General features: G+C 49.1%; 1 protein-coding gene across 5 annotated transcripts in view; it reads right to left on the minus strand.

Annotated features, from left to right (window-relative positions):
- Positions 1-19,468, minus strand: part of scn5lab (sodium channel, voltage gated, type V-like, alpha b) — a 473,466-nt gene that overhangs the window by 79,820 nt on the left and 374,178 nt on the right. For all 5 annotated transcript variants that reach the window (XM_070881666.1, XM_070881669.1, XM_070881665.1 and 2 more), the window contains 2 exons: positions 9,923-10,077; positions 5,754-5,927 (listed from right to left, as the gene is read on the minus strand). In XM_070881666.1, coding sequence (XP_070737767.1) covers positions 5,754-5,927; positions 9,923-10,077 — 329 coding nt within the window. The remainder of the gene's footprint in view (positions 1-5,753; positions 5,928-9,922; positions 10,078-19,468) is intronic.

The following is a 19,468-nucleotide window of genomic DNA, read 5'->3' on the forward strand; positions in this document are numbered from 1 at the left end:
GTACCTGTGGTACTAACATCATGGCCTGAGGACCACATCTTCCTTTGTCCCCTCTGTGACCTTTGGTAAATGTGCTGCCTCCAGTCCCAGCCTGTGGGATGCAGCCAGAGCTGGGATTCAGCAATGTTCCCTCTCCCCTTGCTCTCCTGCGAGTGAAAGGAAGGGCGGACGGTGTTGGGGCCGGGGGGGGGGGGGTGGTGGCGTGGAGGGGCGTGCTCGAGGATCCTAGCATCCATCGTCGCAAGTGAAAAGGCCACTCAACAGTTGAAATGAAGACCTCTCCGTGTGGGATAACACCCAGGACTCAGCCTTGCCCGGCCAGGCATTGTGGGACCAATCCTCGGAGTGGCCACTTGGACAAGTGGTTGCTTGCGATTCTGACCCTTGACAAAAAGTTAGTAAGCAACACAGGCTTATATCCAATATGTCACTGCAACCATCGAGCTCAAGACAGAACCTAATGATTGACAATATCCCCTTAATAAAGAAAGGAATAACTTGTATTTATATACAGCGTCTTTCACAACTTTAGGACGTCTCAAAGCGCTTTACAGCCAATGAACTACTTTTGAAGTGCAGTCACTGTTGTAATGTAGGAAATGTTGTAGGCCCTACAACATCGCGGGCCACCCCGACCTGCGAGAGGACACCACCGCAGGTTGGGAGGATAAAAGAGCGAGCGTGGGCCCTACAATATCGTGGGCATACCACCCACAACTTCCAGCGCGAGCCGTTGCAAGTATGCAACAACTTCGAGGTGGGCGACTGGGTGACGTCATCAAGGCCCAGGTCGCCATTTGGAGCGCGTGCTGCAACATCGACAGGGCCCAGGCACAGCGGAGGAGAGAGAAGGTCGGAGGGGGGGTGAGCGGTGAGAGCTCATGGCGGAGGTGCAGTGAGAGATTGTGGCTGAGATGTGACAAGAGACGTGACAAGAGGTGAGCGGCGAGAGAGCGTGGCGGAGGTGCGGCGAATGTTTGGTGCGGAGGTGCGGTGAGAGATCGTGATGGAAGCGCGGCGAGAGATCGTGGCGGAGGTCGGCAAATGAGGGTGCGGGGCCCAGAAGAGCCGAGGGCCATGGGGAGCACAGGCTTCCACACTGCGATATGTGTGTGAACTAGGTCTGTGCAGCAGAGCAGGTCTCCAGTGGTCCTGGTTTACTCCTTGCCACTGGATAAAGGCCTAGCTCTGTCAGGCCCGTGTGGTGGCTGGTGTGCAACGGTCACCACACGTTAAAAAAATCCACGCACAGGCATCGTCCACCCCTGGAGTTCAGGACTGGGATATCGGGTCCTCTGCTGAAATATCAGTGAACTTATTCCTTTTGGTGTGGAGGCAAGTCATCCTCGTTCGAGGGACCACCTATGATAAAGGTAGGCAACGCGGCAGCCAATTTGTGCACAGCAAGCTCCCACAAACAGCAATGTGATAATGACCAGATAATCTGTTTTTTATTGATGTTGGTTGAGGGATAAATATTGGCCAGGAGATAGTGCCGTGGGAGCTTTTTAATTGCACCTGAGAGAGCAGGCGGGGCCAGGGTTTAATGACTTATCCAAAAGACGGCACCTTTAACAATGCAGCACTCACTCATTGTCAGCCGAAGATTCTGTGCTCAAGTCCCGAGAGTAGGACTCGGAATCATAACGCCCACTGAGTCATAGCTGAGACTTTTGGTAGAACGCTTTGTGTGATACTTTTTCAGTGTCAGCTGTGGCTCAGTGGGTAGCACACTTGCCTCTGAGTCAAAAGGCTCTGGGTTCAATGCCACTGCATGATATAAGCAGGTTGACACTCCAGTGCAGTGCTGAGGGAGTGCTGCACTGTTGGAGGTGCCATCTTTCGGATGAGACATTAAACCGAGACCCTGTCTGCTCTCAGGTGGCTGTAAAAGACCCCATGGTACTATTTTGAGAATAAGGGAGTTATCCCCGGTGTCCTGGCCAATGTTTATCCCTCAATCAACATAACAAAAAACAAAAATAGATTATCTGATCATTATCACACTGCGGTTTGTGGGAGCTTGCTGTGCGCAAATTGGCAGCTGTGTTTCCCACATTACAACAGTGACTACACTTCAAAAAGTATTTCATTGGCTGTAAAGTGCTTTGAGACATCTAATGCTTGTGAAAGGCGCTATATAAATGCAAGCCTTTCTTTAATAATTGCTTTTTATAGCATTTAATGAGATGAGTGTTGGAACTTTCTGCTCTTTTTATGTCCAGTTTAAATGAGGTGAAGTCATTTGTACAACGCGAGGTTTTCTCATTTGTCTTCCACACACTACACTGTTCATACCTGGGCAAAGGCCAAGGTTGAAATGGTAATCAAACACCATTGATTTATTGACGAAAACAATAATTTTGGACCAAATCTGTTGTAAGTAAAACAAAAGTTGTCTCCTTTGGCGCTCCAGTCGGCCTGTGGGGCGGATTCCTAAACCTGACTGTCGGGATGAGATGACAGGTCCTCCTGAGACGAGTTGCACAAGTACTCAGCTAGGCTGCTAGATGGAGCAGTGGGCAGCAGCTTGCAAAGGCCGTCCGCCCTCCCAGCCGCTGTAAGCCAACCAGCAGGTCTTCTGGGAGTGCCGGCTTTCCGTTGTTCTTACAGATAGTCAGGTTTGTTGGATTCTGTAACTAAGCAACCGCCGTTGCCTGGGAATCAGAGATAACAAACCTGGGCACTGTGGTTTAATAAAGCTTTGCTAATGGTGGGGCTGGGGAGTGGGGGGGGGGGGGGGGATGGGGTGAGGGGGTGAGGGGGGTCGGGGATGGGGTGGGGGGGGACAGAGCGAGGATGGGGTGGGGGGAGGCCGTGAGGGTGCAAAGTCATTCGAAACAGCGTGGGTCGATAATAATAATAAAACAGGGAGTTAAATCTAGTACATTCAAACATGCTGGCCTTAGGGAGGGATGGGACAGGATTGTTCAATCAAACCATTCAATCCTGTAAATTCACTCATTCAAAACAGTCAACGCTGAGACACATGTCATGCAGGCACATCAAAACTTTCCCCAGGCTTTGCTAAGTAAGCGTTAGTAGCAATGTTAAATACAGGAGCAGAATGCATTTGATGAAGCCTGCAGCTGAGGCGCAGTAAGGATGCAGCGCAAAGACTTTACCACTAACTTTTTTTGCACCACTTTTAAAATCTTTAGTTTACTTTCAACGGACAGCAAGGAGTCAGTGGTGTACATCAGGTGTAGAGCTCTTCTCACTGAGCATTCGGGAGCTGGAGGACAGCATCGACGCCCCCATTCGCCCTGGCCGCAGGAGGCCAGGTCAAATTTTCCCAGGCAGTCTGGTTTCCGACTGCGAGCAAAGGCGCTACTGGGGCAGGATGGGATGGGATGGGCCCGGCCCGGATTCAGGCTGATGTATCTCAGTGGATTCACCCTGCCGCTCGGGCAGAGGGAAATCTGCCCAGTGACGTTCAACCTCCTCACTCCTGACGGACAGAATTTCAGCAGGTGAAGTTCCGCCTTTTTTAAAAAATAAGTCATTCTCAGGATGTGGGCTTGGGAGGGCAAGACCAGCATTTATTGCTCATTCCCTAGTTGACCTTGAGAAGGCGGTGATTGGTCTTTATTGTTAAGCAGTTTATTTAGGAGGCTTGTATCCCTGGCCTAGTAACTCGGCTGCCTGTGTGAATGACTGAGGAGCCTGTGGGCGATCCGTGTGATAGTTTACAGGCAGCCCATTCCAGCCGTCTCCCGATGATGGCCTGATTTGTATTGTTCAATGTTTAGCCTCTTGCATCTTTCAGCCTTTACCGGGCCTTGGGCGCTTGGAGTGAAATGTGGGCCCACCTCATCCTGAGGGAAATCTGCTGGATTTGTGTATCGAGGGCACTTTCTAGACAAAGGGGCTATTTATCGCCCCCGCCGCCCACCTGAACTAGTCGCTTAATACTTTTTAACGGCAGGTTTTATGTTATTTAACTCCCGGTGATCTGGTGGCTTTGCTATTCCTGCTGTCACGTGTCTGCCCCAAAGTGTTACTATTTAATACGCGGCCGACCCGCTAGTCAAGTGACTTCGGACCCACTGAGTGGCCCTCACTTCTTATGGCAACGAGTCTCCTGCAATTAGCTGGCACAAGAGAGAGCATCACGAGATTTGGGATACAGCTAGCTGTCCTTGAGCTAATAAGGAAAGGGCCACTATGACTATCAGACTGATCTGAGCATTGTGCTCTGTACATAACACCTCAGGCGTGTTAAAATCGAGAGTTAATTATAGCCCCACTTCAACACTGTTCACAGCAATTTAGCCCTCTCTCTCTCTCTCGCGCCAACTCATCTCTTGACTATACGGTTGTGTTGGGATCGTGGAACCCGGAGAGAACAGAATGCAGACGTACATACTTGCTGATATGAAAGGGCAAGGAAATTCCATCTGCGCAAAGCACTCCCCCAACATCTGTGTTGAAAAAATAGTTACGAATCTACTTGTTTATGTAAAAGAAAACCCTTGAAATCGCTTCTCCTGAAATTTGGGGGTTTCCCCTCACAGAACAGCCAGCCACGGTGATTGGTGGAATGATGGAGAAAGTGCAGGGCTGTGGGGAGCGGGACTAATCGGGGAGCTCCTTCAAAGAGCCGGCATAGGCACGATGGGCCGAATGGCCTCCTTCTGTGCTGTATTGTTCGATAACTTCCTTGTGTGGTGGAGTAACTCCATTGGATTAACGGTTGGGGGGGGGCCTGGCGGGGTTGGGGGAGGTTGTTGGTGGGGCTAGTGGAGTAGTTCAGCCCCTCACTATACTATGGACCAAAAAAACCTTTAAAGAATTATGTGCTGTGCTTCACGGGTTAGGAATCTCAAGTCGTTAAAACCTCAACTTAAGTTGGCATCCCTCGAGAGGGTCTGAAAATGGAAATTTCTTCACCCAGAAGGTGGTGGGGGTCTGGAACTCACTGCCTGAAAGGATGGTAGAGGCAGAAACCCTCACCACATTTTAAAAGTACTTGGATGTGCACTTGAAGTGCAGTAACCTACAGGGCTACCGAACAAGAGCTGGAAAGTGGGATTAGGCTGGATAGCTCTTTGTCGGCCGGCGCGGACATGGTGAACCGAAATGGCCTCTTTCCGTGCTGTAAATTTCTATGATTCTGTGCTTGATTTAAAAAACTGAATCTAAATTTCCCCAGCTGCCGCATTGGGATTTGAACTCATGTTTCCAAATCATTGGTCCAGGCCCCTGGATTAACTGGTCCAGTAACATAACCACTATGCTACTTTCCCCTTGTTGCCCTCACCTGTGAATGGCTGTGAGGAGGTTACTTCCGTCGGTGGGATTAGTGAGGTAAGCCATTCCTTCCGGCTCGCCCCGATGGAATGGGCCACCATATTGTCTGGTCTGGTCTCCAGTCTGGTGAGCTGGCCCATTGCCAACAGAGCAGCAGGTGGGAAAGAGTGTCGAGCAGATCTGTAAATGGCAGGTCCTGAAAACCCTTTCATTGTCATAAACCTCCAGGCTACAGGGGAAGGCCCTATGGATGATACGGACCACTAGCTATAGACTCCTACCTTTACACTGACAACCAAAACAACACCACAGTCCTTTCTGTGCTTCGTCTATGAATATGGAACAGATATCATTCAATAAAGACACACCTGTAAAAGTCTAGAAAGGACATTAATAGAAACAAGCTTCGAACAACAGCATTTCAATCAGTAGACTGGAGAATCAGAGAGCGACAGTGGGTACGTCAACAAAGCCTGGAGCCCATTCTCCCACATACTTACAGCCACAATAAGGAAGTCCAGGCAACACCAGGCATTAGTGAAATACTTCTTGAAGCCGTACGCCACCCACTTGAGGAGCATTTCCAGAACAAACACGTAGGTAAACACCTTGTCCAGGTACTCCAGCACCACCTTTATCACTGGCCGCTTATCAATGTTAACGTCTTCGAATGTCTGCGGGACAGAAAGGGCATGTTCAGCAATGAAGTCCAACATTCAGGTGGGGGGTAAGAGTGCGATAGAACAGGGCAGCAAATTACACCACCTGAGGTTGCTTGTCGCTGCAGTGAATCATAGAATCATAGAGATTTACCATAGAAGAACATTTCGGCCCATTGCGTCCACGCCGGCCAACAAAGAGTTATCTAGCCTAATCCCACTTTAGAGCACTAGGTCCGTAGCACTGTAGGTTACGGCACTTCAAGTGCATATCCAAGTACTGTTTAAATGTAGTGAGGGTTTCTGCCTCTACCATCCTTTCAGGCAGTGAGTTCTTAGAACCCCACCACCCTCTGGGTGAAGAAATTTCCCCTTAAATCCCCTCTAAACCTCCTACCATTTACTTTAAATCTATGCCCCCTGGTTGTTGACCCCTCTGCTAAGGGAAATAGATCCTTCCTATCCACTCTATCCAGGCCCCTCATAATTTTATACACCTCAATAAGCTCTCCCCTCAGCCTCCACTGTTCCAAAGAAAAAAACCCCAGCCTTTCCAATCTTTCCTCATAGCTAAAATTCTTCAGTCCAGGCAACATCCTCATAAATCTCCTCTCTACCCTCCATAGCGCAATCACATCTTTCCTGTCAAGGGTGACCAGAACTGCACACAGTGCTCCAGCTGCGGCCTAACTAGTGTTTTATACAGTACAATGTACTGAACACCAAGGCCCAATGCGTTGTTTGATGCCCGTGAACCCGCACACAGTGATGGTACAGTGCATTTACAGCACAGAAACAGGATATTCGGCCTGTGCTGGTATTTATGCTCCTCACAAATCTCCGACCACCCTTCTTTGTCTCACCCAATCAGCAGATCCTCCTATTCCTTTCTCCCTCGTGTACCGATCCAACTTCCTCCTAAATGCATCTGTGCCACTCGCATCAACCACTCCCTGTGGCAGCGAGTTCCACATTCTCACCACTCTCTGGGTAATGAAGTTTCTCCTGAACTACCTATTGTATTTACTAGTGACTTTCATATTAATGGACCCTAGTGCTGGGACTCCCCGCACAAGTGCAAACATCTTCTCGACGCCTCCCCAATTGTAACCCTTCATAATTTTAAAGACCTCCATCTGGTCGGCCCTCAGCTTTCTCTTTTTGAGAGAAAACAGCCCCAGCCAATCTTTCCTGATAGCCCCAATCTCAACTTTATGGTCAGGCGGTGAGAGCAAGTAGAGATGGTCATGCTGAGTCCCTCTTGCCTGGCCCAAGACCGCCCTAAGTGGAGGAAGAGCATCCGGGAGGGCGCTGAGCACCTCGAGTCTCGTCACCGAGAGCGCGCAGAAACCGAGCGTGGGCAACGGAAGGAGCGTGCGGCAAACCAGACTCCCCACCCACCCTTCCCTTCAACGACTGCGACAGAGGCTGTAATTCCCGTACTGGACTGTACAGTCACCTGGGAACTCACTTTGAGAGTGGAAGCAAGTCTTCCTCGATTTCGGGGGACTGCCTATGATGATGAGGTCCCTCTTGCCTCATTTGCACTGGATCACGGTGGTTGCCCCTGCTTCCATCCTCCCGAGCGAAACCCGGAAAAATCTCAGATCAACACAACGGGTGAGGAGGTGGCGGAGATTGGGTATCGCAAGTCTCTGCCCCTTTTACTTCAGCTTTGCCCCAGGGAATTGAGCCTTCCCTCCGCGCAAATCAGAAGAAATTCTCCCCTCATAAATTGCAAATAACAAAGGCACCTGAATTCAGACCCTTTGCACTCAGACATTAAAACTTTTCTATACCATTCACTCCCATAGAAGCATAGAATAGGGAGGCAATTCGGCCCATCGAGTCTGTGCCGGCTCTTTCGAAAAGCAATCTAGTTAGTCCCACTCCCCCGCTCTTTGCCCATACCCCATTATTTATCCATTATGCCCTTCTATAAGATCACCTCAATGTTGTCCTCACCAGTCAGTGGTTGTCTCCCTCTCCCCCCGCCCCCGCTCCCTCCCCATTTGTCTCCCCTCTTTTAATGTTGGCATTGGTGTATGGTGTACAGTTCTATGGGTGCTATCACCTAGCCAAAGTAGCTGTTCTTTAAGCCTGGACATTAAGTGCCAGGAGGTTATCCGACTATGTCCACACGCATGCATTTCTCAACATGGGTGACTACGTCCAATCAGGATGCTTAAACCAATGGCAGTAACGCTGCTGGCACTCTGTTCAACCCACTCAAGACAGCGAGGGGATTGGACACGCTCTCCTTGGTTGTACATGGTTGAGCACCACACCGGGCACTGCGTTTAAACAATCAATATTTAAAACAAATTACTGCTCCTGAAAATCCACAGGCCACAATCCCACCTTGAGGTGTGGGGGGGGTGAGGGGATGTGGGGGTGTGTGGGGGAGTGTGGGGGGGTAGGGGGTGTGTGGGGGGGTGGGGTGTGTGTGTGGGGTGGGTGTGTGGGGGTGTGTGGGGGTGTGGGGTGGGTGTGTGGGGGATGTGGGGGTGGGGGGCCTTGTGGGGGTGTGTGGGGGGTATGGGGGGGTTGTGGGGGGGGGGTGTGTGGGGTGTGGGGGTTGGTGGATGTGGGGGTGGGGTGGCTGTCGGGGGGTGTGGGGGGGAGGGTGGGGGTGTGTGGGTGGCGGAGGATGCACTGGTGATCGCCAGCCTCATCCCTGGTCAGTTCGCAGCTCCCGTGCCACTATGTCCGTCCGCCTGCCTCATGTCGCTGGAACATCCGGCAATCAGAGGCAGAGCAACTCCTGGCCTAGAGAGGTCCCGTCACCAGCTGTGGGTTCATTGGCCGTATTTGGGTTGGTGGAGGAGGGGAATGGGCAGAGCTTCCACCCCTGACAAGAAGGCCAGGGCGAGATCACTGCCGTTATCTGCCAAATTCAGTGTGTAAGATTAGGATCACAGGTTACACACAGATACCCAAAGGGTCTCAGGAGTTATAAGGCATTTTATTAAGGAAGCGGTAATTCAAATATAGTCAAACACAACACACAATCCGGATAGACTTAGTAGATATATGACCATGACCAGTAGCTGGTACTAGACCCGATCGGACAAACGGCTGGTGGCACAAACTGTTCTTATCTACAACGCCTGTCCTGAATTGCCTTCTGGGTCTTTCTTTTATTCTCCTTTTAGGGCTGGGCCTGTTGTAGGATATGGACAGCACCATTTAAACTTCTGGCATGTCGAGTTTTTTGTCTCAACTCTTGAGTGAAACCCTCCTCTTCATATCCTCCCAAGGTTGCAGTCAGGCAGGCCATTCTTGGCCTTCAGATAAGAACATAAGAAATAGGAGCAGGAATAGGCCATACGGCCCCTCGAGCCTGCTCCGCCATTTAATGGCTGATCTGATCATGGACTCAGCTCCACTTCCCTGCCCGCTCCCCAGAACCCCTTATCCCCTTATTGGTTAAGAAACTGTCTATTTCTGTCTTAAATTTATTCAATGTCCCAGCTTCCACAGCTCTCTGAGGCAGCGAATTCCACAGATTTACAACCCTCTGAGAGAAGAAATTTCTCCTCATCTCAGTTTTAAATGGGCGGCCCCTTATTCTAAGGTTATGTCCCCTAGTTCTAGTCTCCCCCATCGGTGGAAACATCCTCTCTGCATCCACCTTTCCAGCCCCCTCATAATCTTATACATTATACTTAGATGTTTGGAGCTGCCCATTACCAGTTACTGATGTTCACGCTGTGCAAGTCACTTTAGCGATTGTATCAGGAAATGAATCATTTAATTCTAACACCAGTCTGAAGAAACTTTTTGGGCTCGTTATTTCTTCTGATTCACAATTTCTTATAAGCCGGAGCCACAAGGGGAGGGAATAGGGAGAAACTCACAAAGAAGCTCAGAAGGGGGTTTGGGGGTGGGTGGTGGGGGGATAACTATTAAAACCTCAACAAAAAGGTTTGAAAGGAGCGGAGGCGGGCACTGATATGCCTTGCTCAGCAATGCGCTGAGAGACAAGTTGTAGTAACGTTGCAACTCACCAGGGCACCGCTGCTCAGCAGAATCATGAAGATGATGAAGGTCTCGAACCAGTTGTGTTCCACAATTTTGTAGCAGCTTTTTCTCAGGTTCCACCACAACTTACCATATCCGGTGGTGGTATTGACCTGGCAGAACGTGAAGTGGCGTATACAAGCTGTGAAAAGAGTGAACAAGGTCAGGGCCCCATGGAGCAATTAACCCTTACATCACTGAATCGGCATTAGGAGCCTTTGCATTTATATATAACCTCGGGACGTCCCAAAGCGCTCTACAGGCAAGGAGGCACTTTTTTGGACTGTAGTCACTGTTGTAATGTAGGAAATGTGGCAGCCAATTTGTGCACAGCAAGCTCCCACAAACAGCAATGCGATAATGACTAGATAATCTATTTTTGTGATGTTTGTTGAGGGATAAATATTTAGCCAGGACACCGAGGAGAACTCCCGTGCTTTTCTTCAAAATAGAGATGTGGGATCTTTTAAGTCCCCGGAGCGTGGTCAAACAAAATTTGACATCGAGCCACATAAGGAGATATTAGGACAGGTGAGGAAGGTTTTGTAATGTATGCACCTGTGAGTATGCTCACAAGGTTTGTAGAGCTGTTGAGTTGGGAGTGACTTAGCCAGTCACGTGATGTTCACAAGACTCAGTAAAACCCCAGCCTGCTGAGTTCCGGCGATTTACGATGAGGCAGGTGGTTGTGAGCCTGGTTGATGAACTGGTAATGTGTAGTGTGATTGCTAAACCATTTGCCAATAAACCAACTACTTCTTAATAGCAATGTGTTGCTATGAATTCTTAAGCAACGAACCCATGAAGCAAATGCATTACAGGTTTTATGGAGTATCTTAAAGGAGGAAAGAGTGAATCGGAGTGGTTTAGGGAGGGACTTCCACAGCTTAAGAGCTCAGCAGCTGAAGGCACCAATGGCGGAGTGATTAAAATCATGGATGCTCAAGAGGCCAGAACTGGTGGAGCGCCGATATCGCGAGAGATTGCAGGCAACGTTCCCTGTATTTTCTTTTTAATTACACAGCCCATTCAAATGTTCACGCCTGTATGGTTACTCAAACTGAAAAGCTGGAGAGCATGCGAGCTCAGAAGGAAGCATTCTCATAGGGCTGGAGGAGGTAGGGCTTTGAGAAGTCCTGAGGTCGTGAAAGGCGCTATATAAATGCAAGTTCTTTTCTTTCTTTTACAGGTACCTGTAATGTATGCACCTGTGACGATGCTCACAAGGTTTGTAGAGCTGTTGAAAGAGGGCAGTTATTAAGTGTCTGGAGTGTTCCCCAGATCGGGGGGCACTTGATTTAACTGTTTAATTTGTTCTCCAATCAAAAGAGTTGTAGAGCTGTTGAGTTGGGAATGGTTTAGCCAGTCACATGATGTTCACAAGACTCAATAAAACCCCAGCCAGTTGGGTTCAGGGGATCCACGATGAGGCAGGTGGTTGTGAGCCTGGTGGATGAACTGGTAATGTGTAGTGTGATTGTTAAACCGTTTGCTAATAAACCAACTAGTTCTTAATAGCAATGTGTTGCAATGAATTCTTAAGCAATGAACCCATGAAGCAAATACATTACAGGTACCTGTATATAATACCACTTCCCATACAGGTGGGAGGAAATGCACTATGGACACACACGTAAAAAGAAATTAATATAACAAACAACACAGGTTAATTCAGTTTATTATTTAAAATCTGGCCTAATCCAGCACAGTATGAGACAATAACGTTGATGGTCATATCAGTGAGTTATGTAACAGGAAGCCCGGGTATCAATTCCTCTTCTAGTAAAAAAGCACGCCATCCTACATCCATAACCATTACAGTAAGTGACACCACTGTACTTTTCTCAGAACCAATTACTTGCATTTGAGCCATCACCAAATTAATGAGTTGCCTAAAGCTGAAAGCCTCATTACTCCATCCTGGCAGTTCCGACTCAATTTGCAATAACATTTAAGCTCTCCCCGTACATCCAGTTTCACCGGGTTTGGATGGGGCAGACTCACATGTTGACTGTGAGGTACAGGAACCGGCGCTGATTAACAGCGGTCAATGCAATAATAATTCGCATCATTTTTCACAGTGTCACATCACCCCATCAGTACCTCGCACTTAAACCAGGTCACAGCTCACAGCACTCCAGACGCTGGTGATGACTGGCTGAAAGATTGGCAACCGGAGATGAGGGGATTGACTTATGAGGAAAGGTTGAGTAGGTTGGGCCTCTACTCATTGGAATTAAGAAGAATGAGAGGTGATCTTATCGAAACGTGTAAGATTACGAGGGGGCTTGACAAGGTGGATGCAGAGAGGATGTTTCCACTGATGGGGGAGACTAGAACTAGAGGGCATAATCTTAGAATAAGGGGCCACCCATTTAAAACTGAGATGAGAAGGAATTTCTTCTCTCAGAGGGTTGTAAATCTGTGGAATTTACTGCCTCAGAGAGCTGTGAAAGCTGGGTCATTGAGTAGATTTAAGACAGAGATAGACAGTTTCTTAAACGATAAGGGAATAAGGGGTTATGCGGAGCGGGCGGGGAAGTGGAGTTGAGTCCATGATCGTATTAAATGGCGGAGCAGGCTCGAGGGGCCATATGGCCTACTCCTGTTCCTATTTCTTATGTTCTTATGAAACAGATTTCAGGATATTGGCAAAAGAGCCAGAGGTGACGATGAAGAGAATATTCTTTTTGCGCAGCGAGTTGTTACAATCTGGAATGCACTGCCTGAAAGGGTGGTGGAAGCTGATTCAAAAGTATTCAAAGGAGAGTTGAATACATCCTTGAAAGGGAGAGGACTGCAGGGCTGTGGGGAAAGAGGAGGGGAGCGGGACTAATTGGAGAACTCTTTCAAAGAGCCGGCACTGGCACGATGGGCCGAATGGCCTCCTTCTGCACTGTAAGATTCCGATGCTGTGCGATTAACAGTTAAATGTAGCAATAATTCACATTAGAAACGCACATTCGCATTATTCCTACAGATTACATCTCGCCATTTATTAATCAGACCGTAGCCAGGCGGACAGTACCCCAAAATACTGCTGCTGATGATTGACCAGAAAGTTTGCCGCTTTGATGGGATCCAGAGGAGTATAGCTGGAGGCTGATAATCTTCTCACTCAACTCCACACAACCAATTCGGCAACTATCTGAGCTGGACAAGTGACGGGAAGCAAGATAGATTTCTTTCGGAATTAGATTTCTTTCAGCAACTAATATTTTCGGCTACAGTATTTCACTAATTTTAGCCAATCACTTCCACTAAGTGTTGCATGCTTGTGAAGCTATCTTTCCTCATAGCTAGAAGTCTCTCATTTGTGTCTAACAGGAAGTAGAAATGTTCGTCTGGGCAGCCCTGGGCTCTTGACAGGATGTAGGTCCTTATTGATTTAAACTTTTTTTAAATCTCACAACACTCCTGTGAAGTGCTTTGGGACATTTCCCGATGTTAAAGGCGCTATATAAATGCAAGTTGTTGTTGATGATTTCTGCCGCAAAACGGGGGAGGCGTCAAGTCAAATTGGAGGACTTTATCGCAAGAGAGAGGGAGAAAAACATCAGGGGTTGGTCAGTGTTCTTTTGTTCCGCTGATCAGGCAATGTCAGAGTCAGACTGGTCGAAGTCTGGATGTACATGGCCTGCTGCTCCTCTCTGTCAGGGAAGCTTGGCAGAAAGAAAGCCGAAACGATGGAGGGAGGGAAACAACCAAGAGCGAATGGGGAAGTCAGATGTGGCATGTGAATGAACGCAGGGTTGGAAGCACTTGGATCTAATTAATCTTTAGAGACGTTTCCGAATGACTTGCTGATGGGACTGATTATTAGAAAGCAAGAACTTGCATTTGTATAGCGTCTTTCACATCCTCAGGACATCTCAATGTGCTTTACAGCCGATTAAGCACTTTTTGAAGTGTAGTCACTGTTGTAATGTGGGAAAGGCTACAGCCAATTTGCTCACAGCAAGCTCCTACAAACAGCAATGTGATCCAGTATAATGAGCACTTCAATAGACTCCACCCAACATATTTTCTCTTATGAGGGAGGTGAATATTGTTGTGTATCTGTAAAGCAAGCACTCCCATGTTGCGCCACCAGGGAGCGCATCCCCTGAAGTCCCAAGGGATCCCAGCATCCCTTGGGAGCACTGTATATAAGCCGGCCCCTAAGGCCTGTTCCTCACTCTGGAGTGTCTTAATAAAGACTGAGATCACTCTTATTTTAACCTCCCTGTGTGCAGTCTCATCTGTGTTAGGAACACAATAACTGGCGACGAGTATACGAATCCAACGCAAAGATGCAGCAAACTGTGGGCGTCCTGGAAAAGTTCTCGGAGGGTGAGGACTGGGAAGCCTATGTCGAACAGCTAGACCAGTACTTTGTAGCCAACGAGCTGGACGGAGAAGGAAGTGCTGCAAAAAGGAGAGCGGTCCTCCTCACGGTCTGCGGGGCACCGACCTACAGCCTCATGAAGAATCTTCTGGCTCCGGTGAAACCCACAGATAAGTCGTATGAGGAGCTGTGTACACTGGTTCGGGAGCATCTTAACCCGAGGGAGAGCGTGCTGATGGCGAGGTATCGGTTCTACACGTGCCAGCGATCTGAAGGTCAGGAAGTGGCGAGCTACGTCGCCGAGCTAAGGCGACTTGCAGGACAATGTGAGTTTGATGGGTACCTGGAGCAGATGCTCAGAGACTTTTTTGTACTGGGCATTGACCACGAGACCATCCTATGAAAACTTTTGACTGTAGAGACACCGACCCTCAGTAGGCCATTGCAATAGCACAGCCGTTTATGTCCACCAGTGATAACACCAAACAAATCTCTCAGCACACAAGTGCTAGCAATGTACATAAATTAACTGGAACTGTGTTTGCGAGCAGAAATGTACAGGACAGAAACCACGAGTCTGCAACTGCCAGCAGGCCTCAGGTGACCCAGATGACTCTGAGTCCGCAACAAAGGATGAATGCAAGGCAGTTCACACCTTGTTAGCGTTGTGGAGGCTTCCATTCAGCCTATTCATGCCGCTTCAAAGGGTATGTTTGCAAGAGCTGTGGAACAATGGGGCACCTCCAACGAGCTTGCAGACGAGCAGCAAGCTCTGAAAAACCTGCTAACCACCACGTGGCAGAGGATGATCGATCCATGGTGGATCAAAGCAATTTCGAGCCTCAGAGAGAGGAGGCAGATGCTGAAGTACATGGGGTGCATACATTTTCGACGAAATGTCTACCTTTATTCCTAAATGTAAAATTGAATGGCTTACCTGTAGCCATGGAACTGGGCAATGGCGCTAGCCAATCCACCATGAGTAAAATGATGTTTGAGAGACTGTGGTGCAACAAGGCACTCAGACCAGCCCTGAGCCCCATCCACACGAAACTGAGAATATACACCAAAGAGCTTATCACTGTCCTGGGCAGCACCATGGTCAAGGTCACCTACGAGGGCACGGTGCACGAACTGCTACTCTGGATTGTCCCAGGCGATGGCCCCACACTGCTTGGAAGGAGCTGGCTGGGCAAAATCCGCTGGAACTGGGATGACATCCGAGCGCTATCAGATGTCAATGAGGCCTCATGTACCCAGGTTCTTAACAAATTTCCTTCCCTTTTTGAGCCAGGCATTGGAAACTTATCCGGGGCGAAGGTGCGGACCCATTTGGTCCCAGAGGCACGACCCATTCACCACAAGGCGCGAGCGGTACCTCACTTCATGAGGGAGAGAGTGGAAATCGAGCTCGACAGGCTGCAACGCGAGGGCATCATCTCCGCAGTGGAATTCAGCGAGTGGACCAGCCCGGTTGTTCCAGTACTCAAAAGTGATGGCACGGTCAGGATTTGCGGCGATTATAAAGTAACTATTAATTGTTTCTCGCTACAGGACCAATACCCGCTACCTAAGGCAGACGACCTATTTGCGATGCTGGCAGGAGGCAAGACATTCACCAAGCTCGACCTGACTTCGGCCTACATGACGCAGGAGCTGGAGGAGTCTTCGAAGGGCCTCCCCTGCATCAACACGCACAAGGGACTGTTCATCTACAACAGATGCCCATTTGGAATTCGGTCGGCTGCAGCGATCTTCCAGAGAAATATGGAGAGCCTACTCAAATCGGTACCACACCCGGTGGTTTTTCACAGGGTCGGGACACCGTTGAGCACCTACAAAACCTGGAGGAGGTCCTCCAGCGACTGGATCGCGTAGGGCTGCAGCTGAAGAGGTTGAAATGCGTCTTCATGGCAACAGAAGTGGAGTTTTTGGGGAGAAAGATCATGGCGGATGGCATTCGGCCCTCAGACGCCAAGACAGAGGCTACCAGGAATGCGCCCAGGCCACAGAACGTCACGGAGCTGCGGTTGTTCCTGGGACTCCTCAACTATTTTGGTAACTTCCTACCGGGGTTAAGTACCCTCTTAGAGTCCCTACATGTGTTATTGCGTAAAGGTGAGAACTGGGTATGGGGGAAAAAACAAGTAATTGCTTTTGAGAAAGCCAGAAACATTTTATGCTCCAACAAGCTGCTTGTATTGTATAACCCGTGTAAAAGACTTGTGCTAGCATGTGATGCGTCTTCGTACGGAGTCGGGTGTGTATTACAACAAACTAACATTGCAGGGAAGTTGCAACCTGTCGCCTATGCCTCCAGGAGCTTGTCTAAGGCCGAGAGGGCCTACAGCATGATTGAGAAAGAGGCATTAGCGTGTGTGTTCGGGGTAAAGAAAATGCATCAGTACCTGTTTGGCCTCAAATTTGAGCTGGAAACTGATCACAAGCCCCTCATATCCCTGTTCGCTGAAAACAAGGGGATAAATACTAATGCCTCAGCCCGCATATAAAGGTGGGAACTCGTGCTATCAGCGTTTGACTATACCATTCGCCATAGGTCAGGCACCGAGAACTGTGCGGGTGCTCTCAGTCAGCTACCACTGCCCACCACGGGGGTGGAAATGGCTTAGCCTGCAAACTTGTTGATGGTGGCGCAGCCCACAGACATCTTGATGGTCATGGAAGCGTTTGAAAATAATAAATCACCTGTCATGGCCCGTCAGATTAGGACTTGGACCAGCCAAGATCCTCTGCTGTCTCTTGTAAAAAACTGTGTACTGCATGGGAGCTGGGCCAGCATCCCTATTGAAATGCAAGAGCTAATCAAGCTGTTCCAGAGGCGAAAGGACGAGCTGTCCATTCAGGCAGACTGTCTGTTGTGGGGTAACCGCGTACTGCTACCAAAAAAGGGCAGGGAGACGTTCATCTCGGATCTCCACAGCACACACCCGGGTATAGTAATGATGAAAACGATAGCCAGATCTCACATGTGGTGGCCCGGTATCGACTCTGCCTTAGAGTCCTGCGTAGGGCAATGCAGCGTGTTTGCTCAGTTGAGCAACGCGCCCAAAGAGGCACCACTAAGTTTGTGGTCCTGGCCCTCCAGACCATGGTCGAGGATCCATGTTGACTATGCGGGCCCGTTTCTCGGTAAAATGTTCCTGGTGGTGGTGGATGCTTTTTCAAAATGGATTGAATATGAAATAATGTCGGGAAGCACCGCCACCGCCACCATTGAAAGCCTGAGGGCCATGTTTGCCACCCACGGCCTGCCTGATATACTGGTCAGTGACAATGGGCCATGTTTCACCAGTGCCGAATTTAAAGAATTCATGACCCGCAATGGGATCAAACATGTCACCTCGGCCCCGTTTAAACCAGCCTCCAATGGGCAGGCAGAGCGGGCAGTACAAACCATCAAACAGAGCCTTAAACGAGTCACAGAAGGCTCACTCCAAACCCGCCTGTCCCGAGCACTGCTCAGCTACCGCATGAGACCCCACTCACTCACAGGGGTGCCCCCGGCTGAGCTACTCATGAAAAGGACACTTAAAACCAGACTCTCGCTGGTTCACCCCAACCTGTATGATCAGGTAGAGAGCAGGCGGCAGCAACAAAATGTAAACGATGGTCGCGCCACTGTGTCACGGGAAATTGATCTGAATGACCCTGTGCATGTGCTAAAGTATGGACATGGTCCCAAGTGGATTGCGGGCACGGTGATGGCTAAAGAAGGGAGTAGGGTGTTTGTAGTCAAACTAGATAATGGACAAATTTGCAGAAAGCACCTGGACCAAACGAGGCTGCGGTTCACAGACTGCCCTGAACAACCCACAGCAGACACCACCTTTTTCGAGCCCACAACACACACCCAAAGGATCAACGACACCACCCCGGACCAGAAAGTTGAACCCATCACCCCCAACAGCCCAGCAAGGCTAGGCTCACCCAGCAGCCCGGCAGGGCCAACAACACGCCAGCCCAGCGAGGGCACAGCCAACACACCAGAACAGACATTTGCACCGAGGCGGTCCACCAGGGAAAGAAAGGCTCCCGACCGCCTCACCTTGTAAATAGTTTTCACTTTGACTTTGGGGGGGGTTGTGGGGGGAGTGATGTTGTGTATCTGTAAAGCATGTACTCCCATGTTCCACCACCAGGGAGCGCATCCCCTGAAGTCCCAAGGGATCCCAGCATCCCTTGGGAGCACTGTATATAAGCCGGCCCCTAAGGCCTGTTCCTCACTCTGGAGTGTCTTATTAAAGACTGAGATCACTGTTACTTTAACCTCCCTGTGTGCAGTCTCATCTGTGTTGGGAACACAATAAATATGACCTGGTAAAATGTTTGAGGCAGACTTGACTCCAGATTGTGCTTCAACCCTAAGGTAATGAAATACAGATTCCATATCAATCAAATATTGCAACCTGTTGATGCAAGTCTGTCCCACTTGACTATATCCCCATGGAACAAAGCGTTCTTTTCATCTGTCGCAAAAACCAAGGCCTGCCCTTTTGGATAATTGTCTTGTCTTGATGATATATTGAAAGATTCTTCCCAACTGCTAACAAGAATTTTGACTGAGAAAGAGAAGAAAAAGAAAGAATTTGCATTAACATAGCGCCTTTCACCTCCTCGGGACATCCCAATACGCGGCTAAGCCAATGAAGTTCTTTTGACGCGTAGTCACGTATTGTAAGTGTAGGGCAGCGTGGCGGCACATCAAGGTCCCCCAAACAGCAATGAGATAAAGGACCAGCTAAACTATTTTTAAAGTGCTGTTGGTTGAGAGATAAATGTCGGCCAAGACACTGGGAAGAACTCCGCTGCTCTTCTTCAAATAGTGCCGCGGGATCTTTTGCATCCACCGGAGAGGGCAGGTGAGGCCTCGTTTTAACATTTCATCCAAAAGATGGCACCTCTGACAGAGCAGCACTCCCTCAGCCGGGATTATATGCTCAAATCCCGGAGCGCGGCACTGGGAATAGTTTTGGATTGCAGGCACAATGGGTTTGAACCCACAAGCTTCTAACTCAGAGGTGAGAGCACGACCTTGTATGCATTGTATGAGTCACAAACACCAGTGAAATAGTGATTAAACCTCCCTGTTCCGCCACATTGCAAACTCAGAAATGACAAGGCTTGTTGATGACGATTGGCTGACGCTAAGTCAGTTTGATGCAAATGGTGGCAAAGTGACACTTGC

The sequence above is a fragment of the Pristiophorus japonicus genome, chromosome 5 (assembly GCF_044704955.1).
Source record: "Pristiophorus japonicus isolate sPriJap1 chromosome 5, sPriJap1.hap1, whole genome shotgun sequence".
NCBI classification, from domain to species: domain Eukaryota; kingdom Metazoa; phylum Chordata; class Chondrichthyes; family Pristiophoridae; genus Pristiophorus; species Pristiophorus japonicus.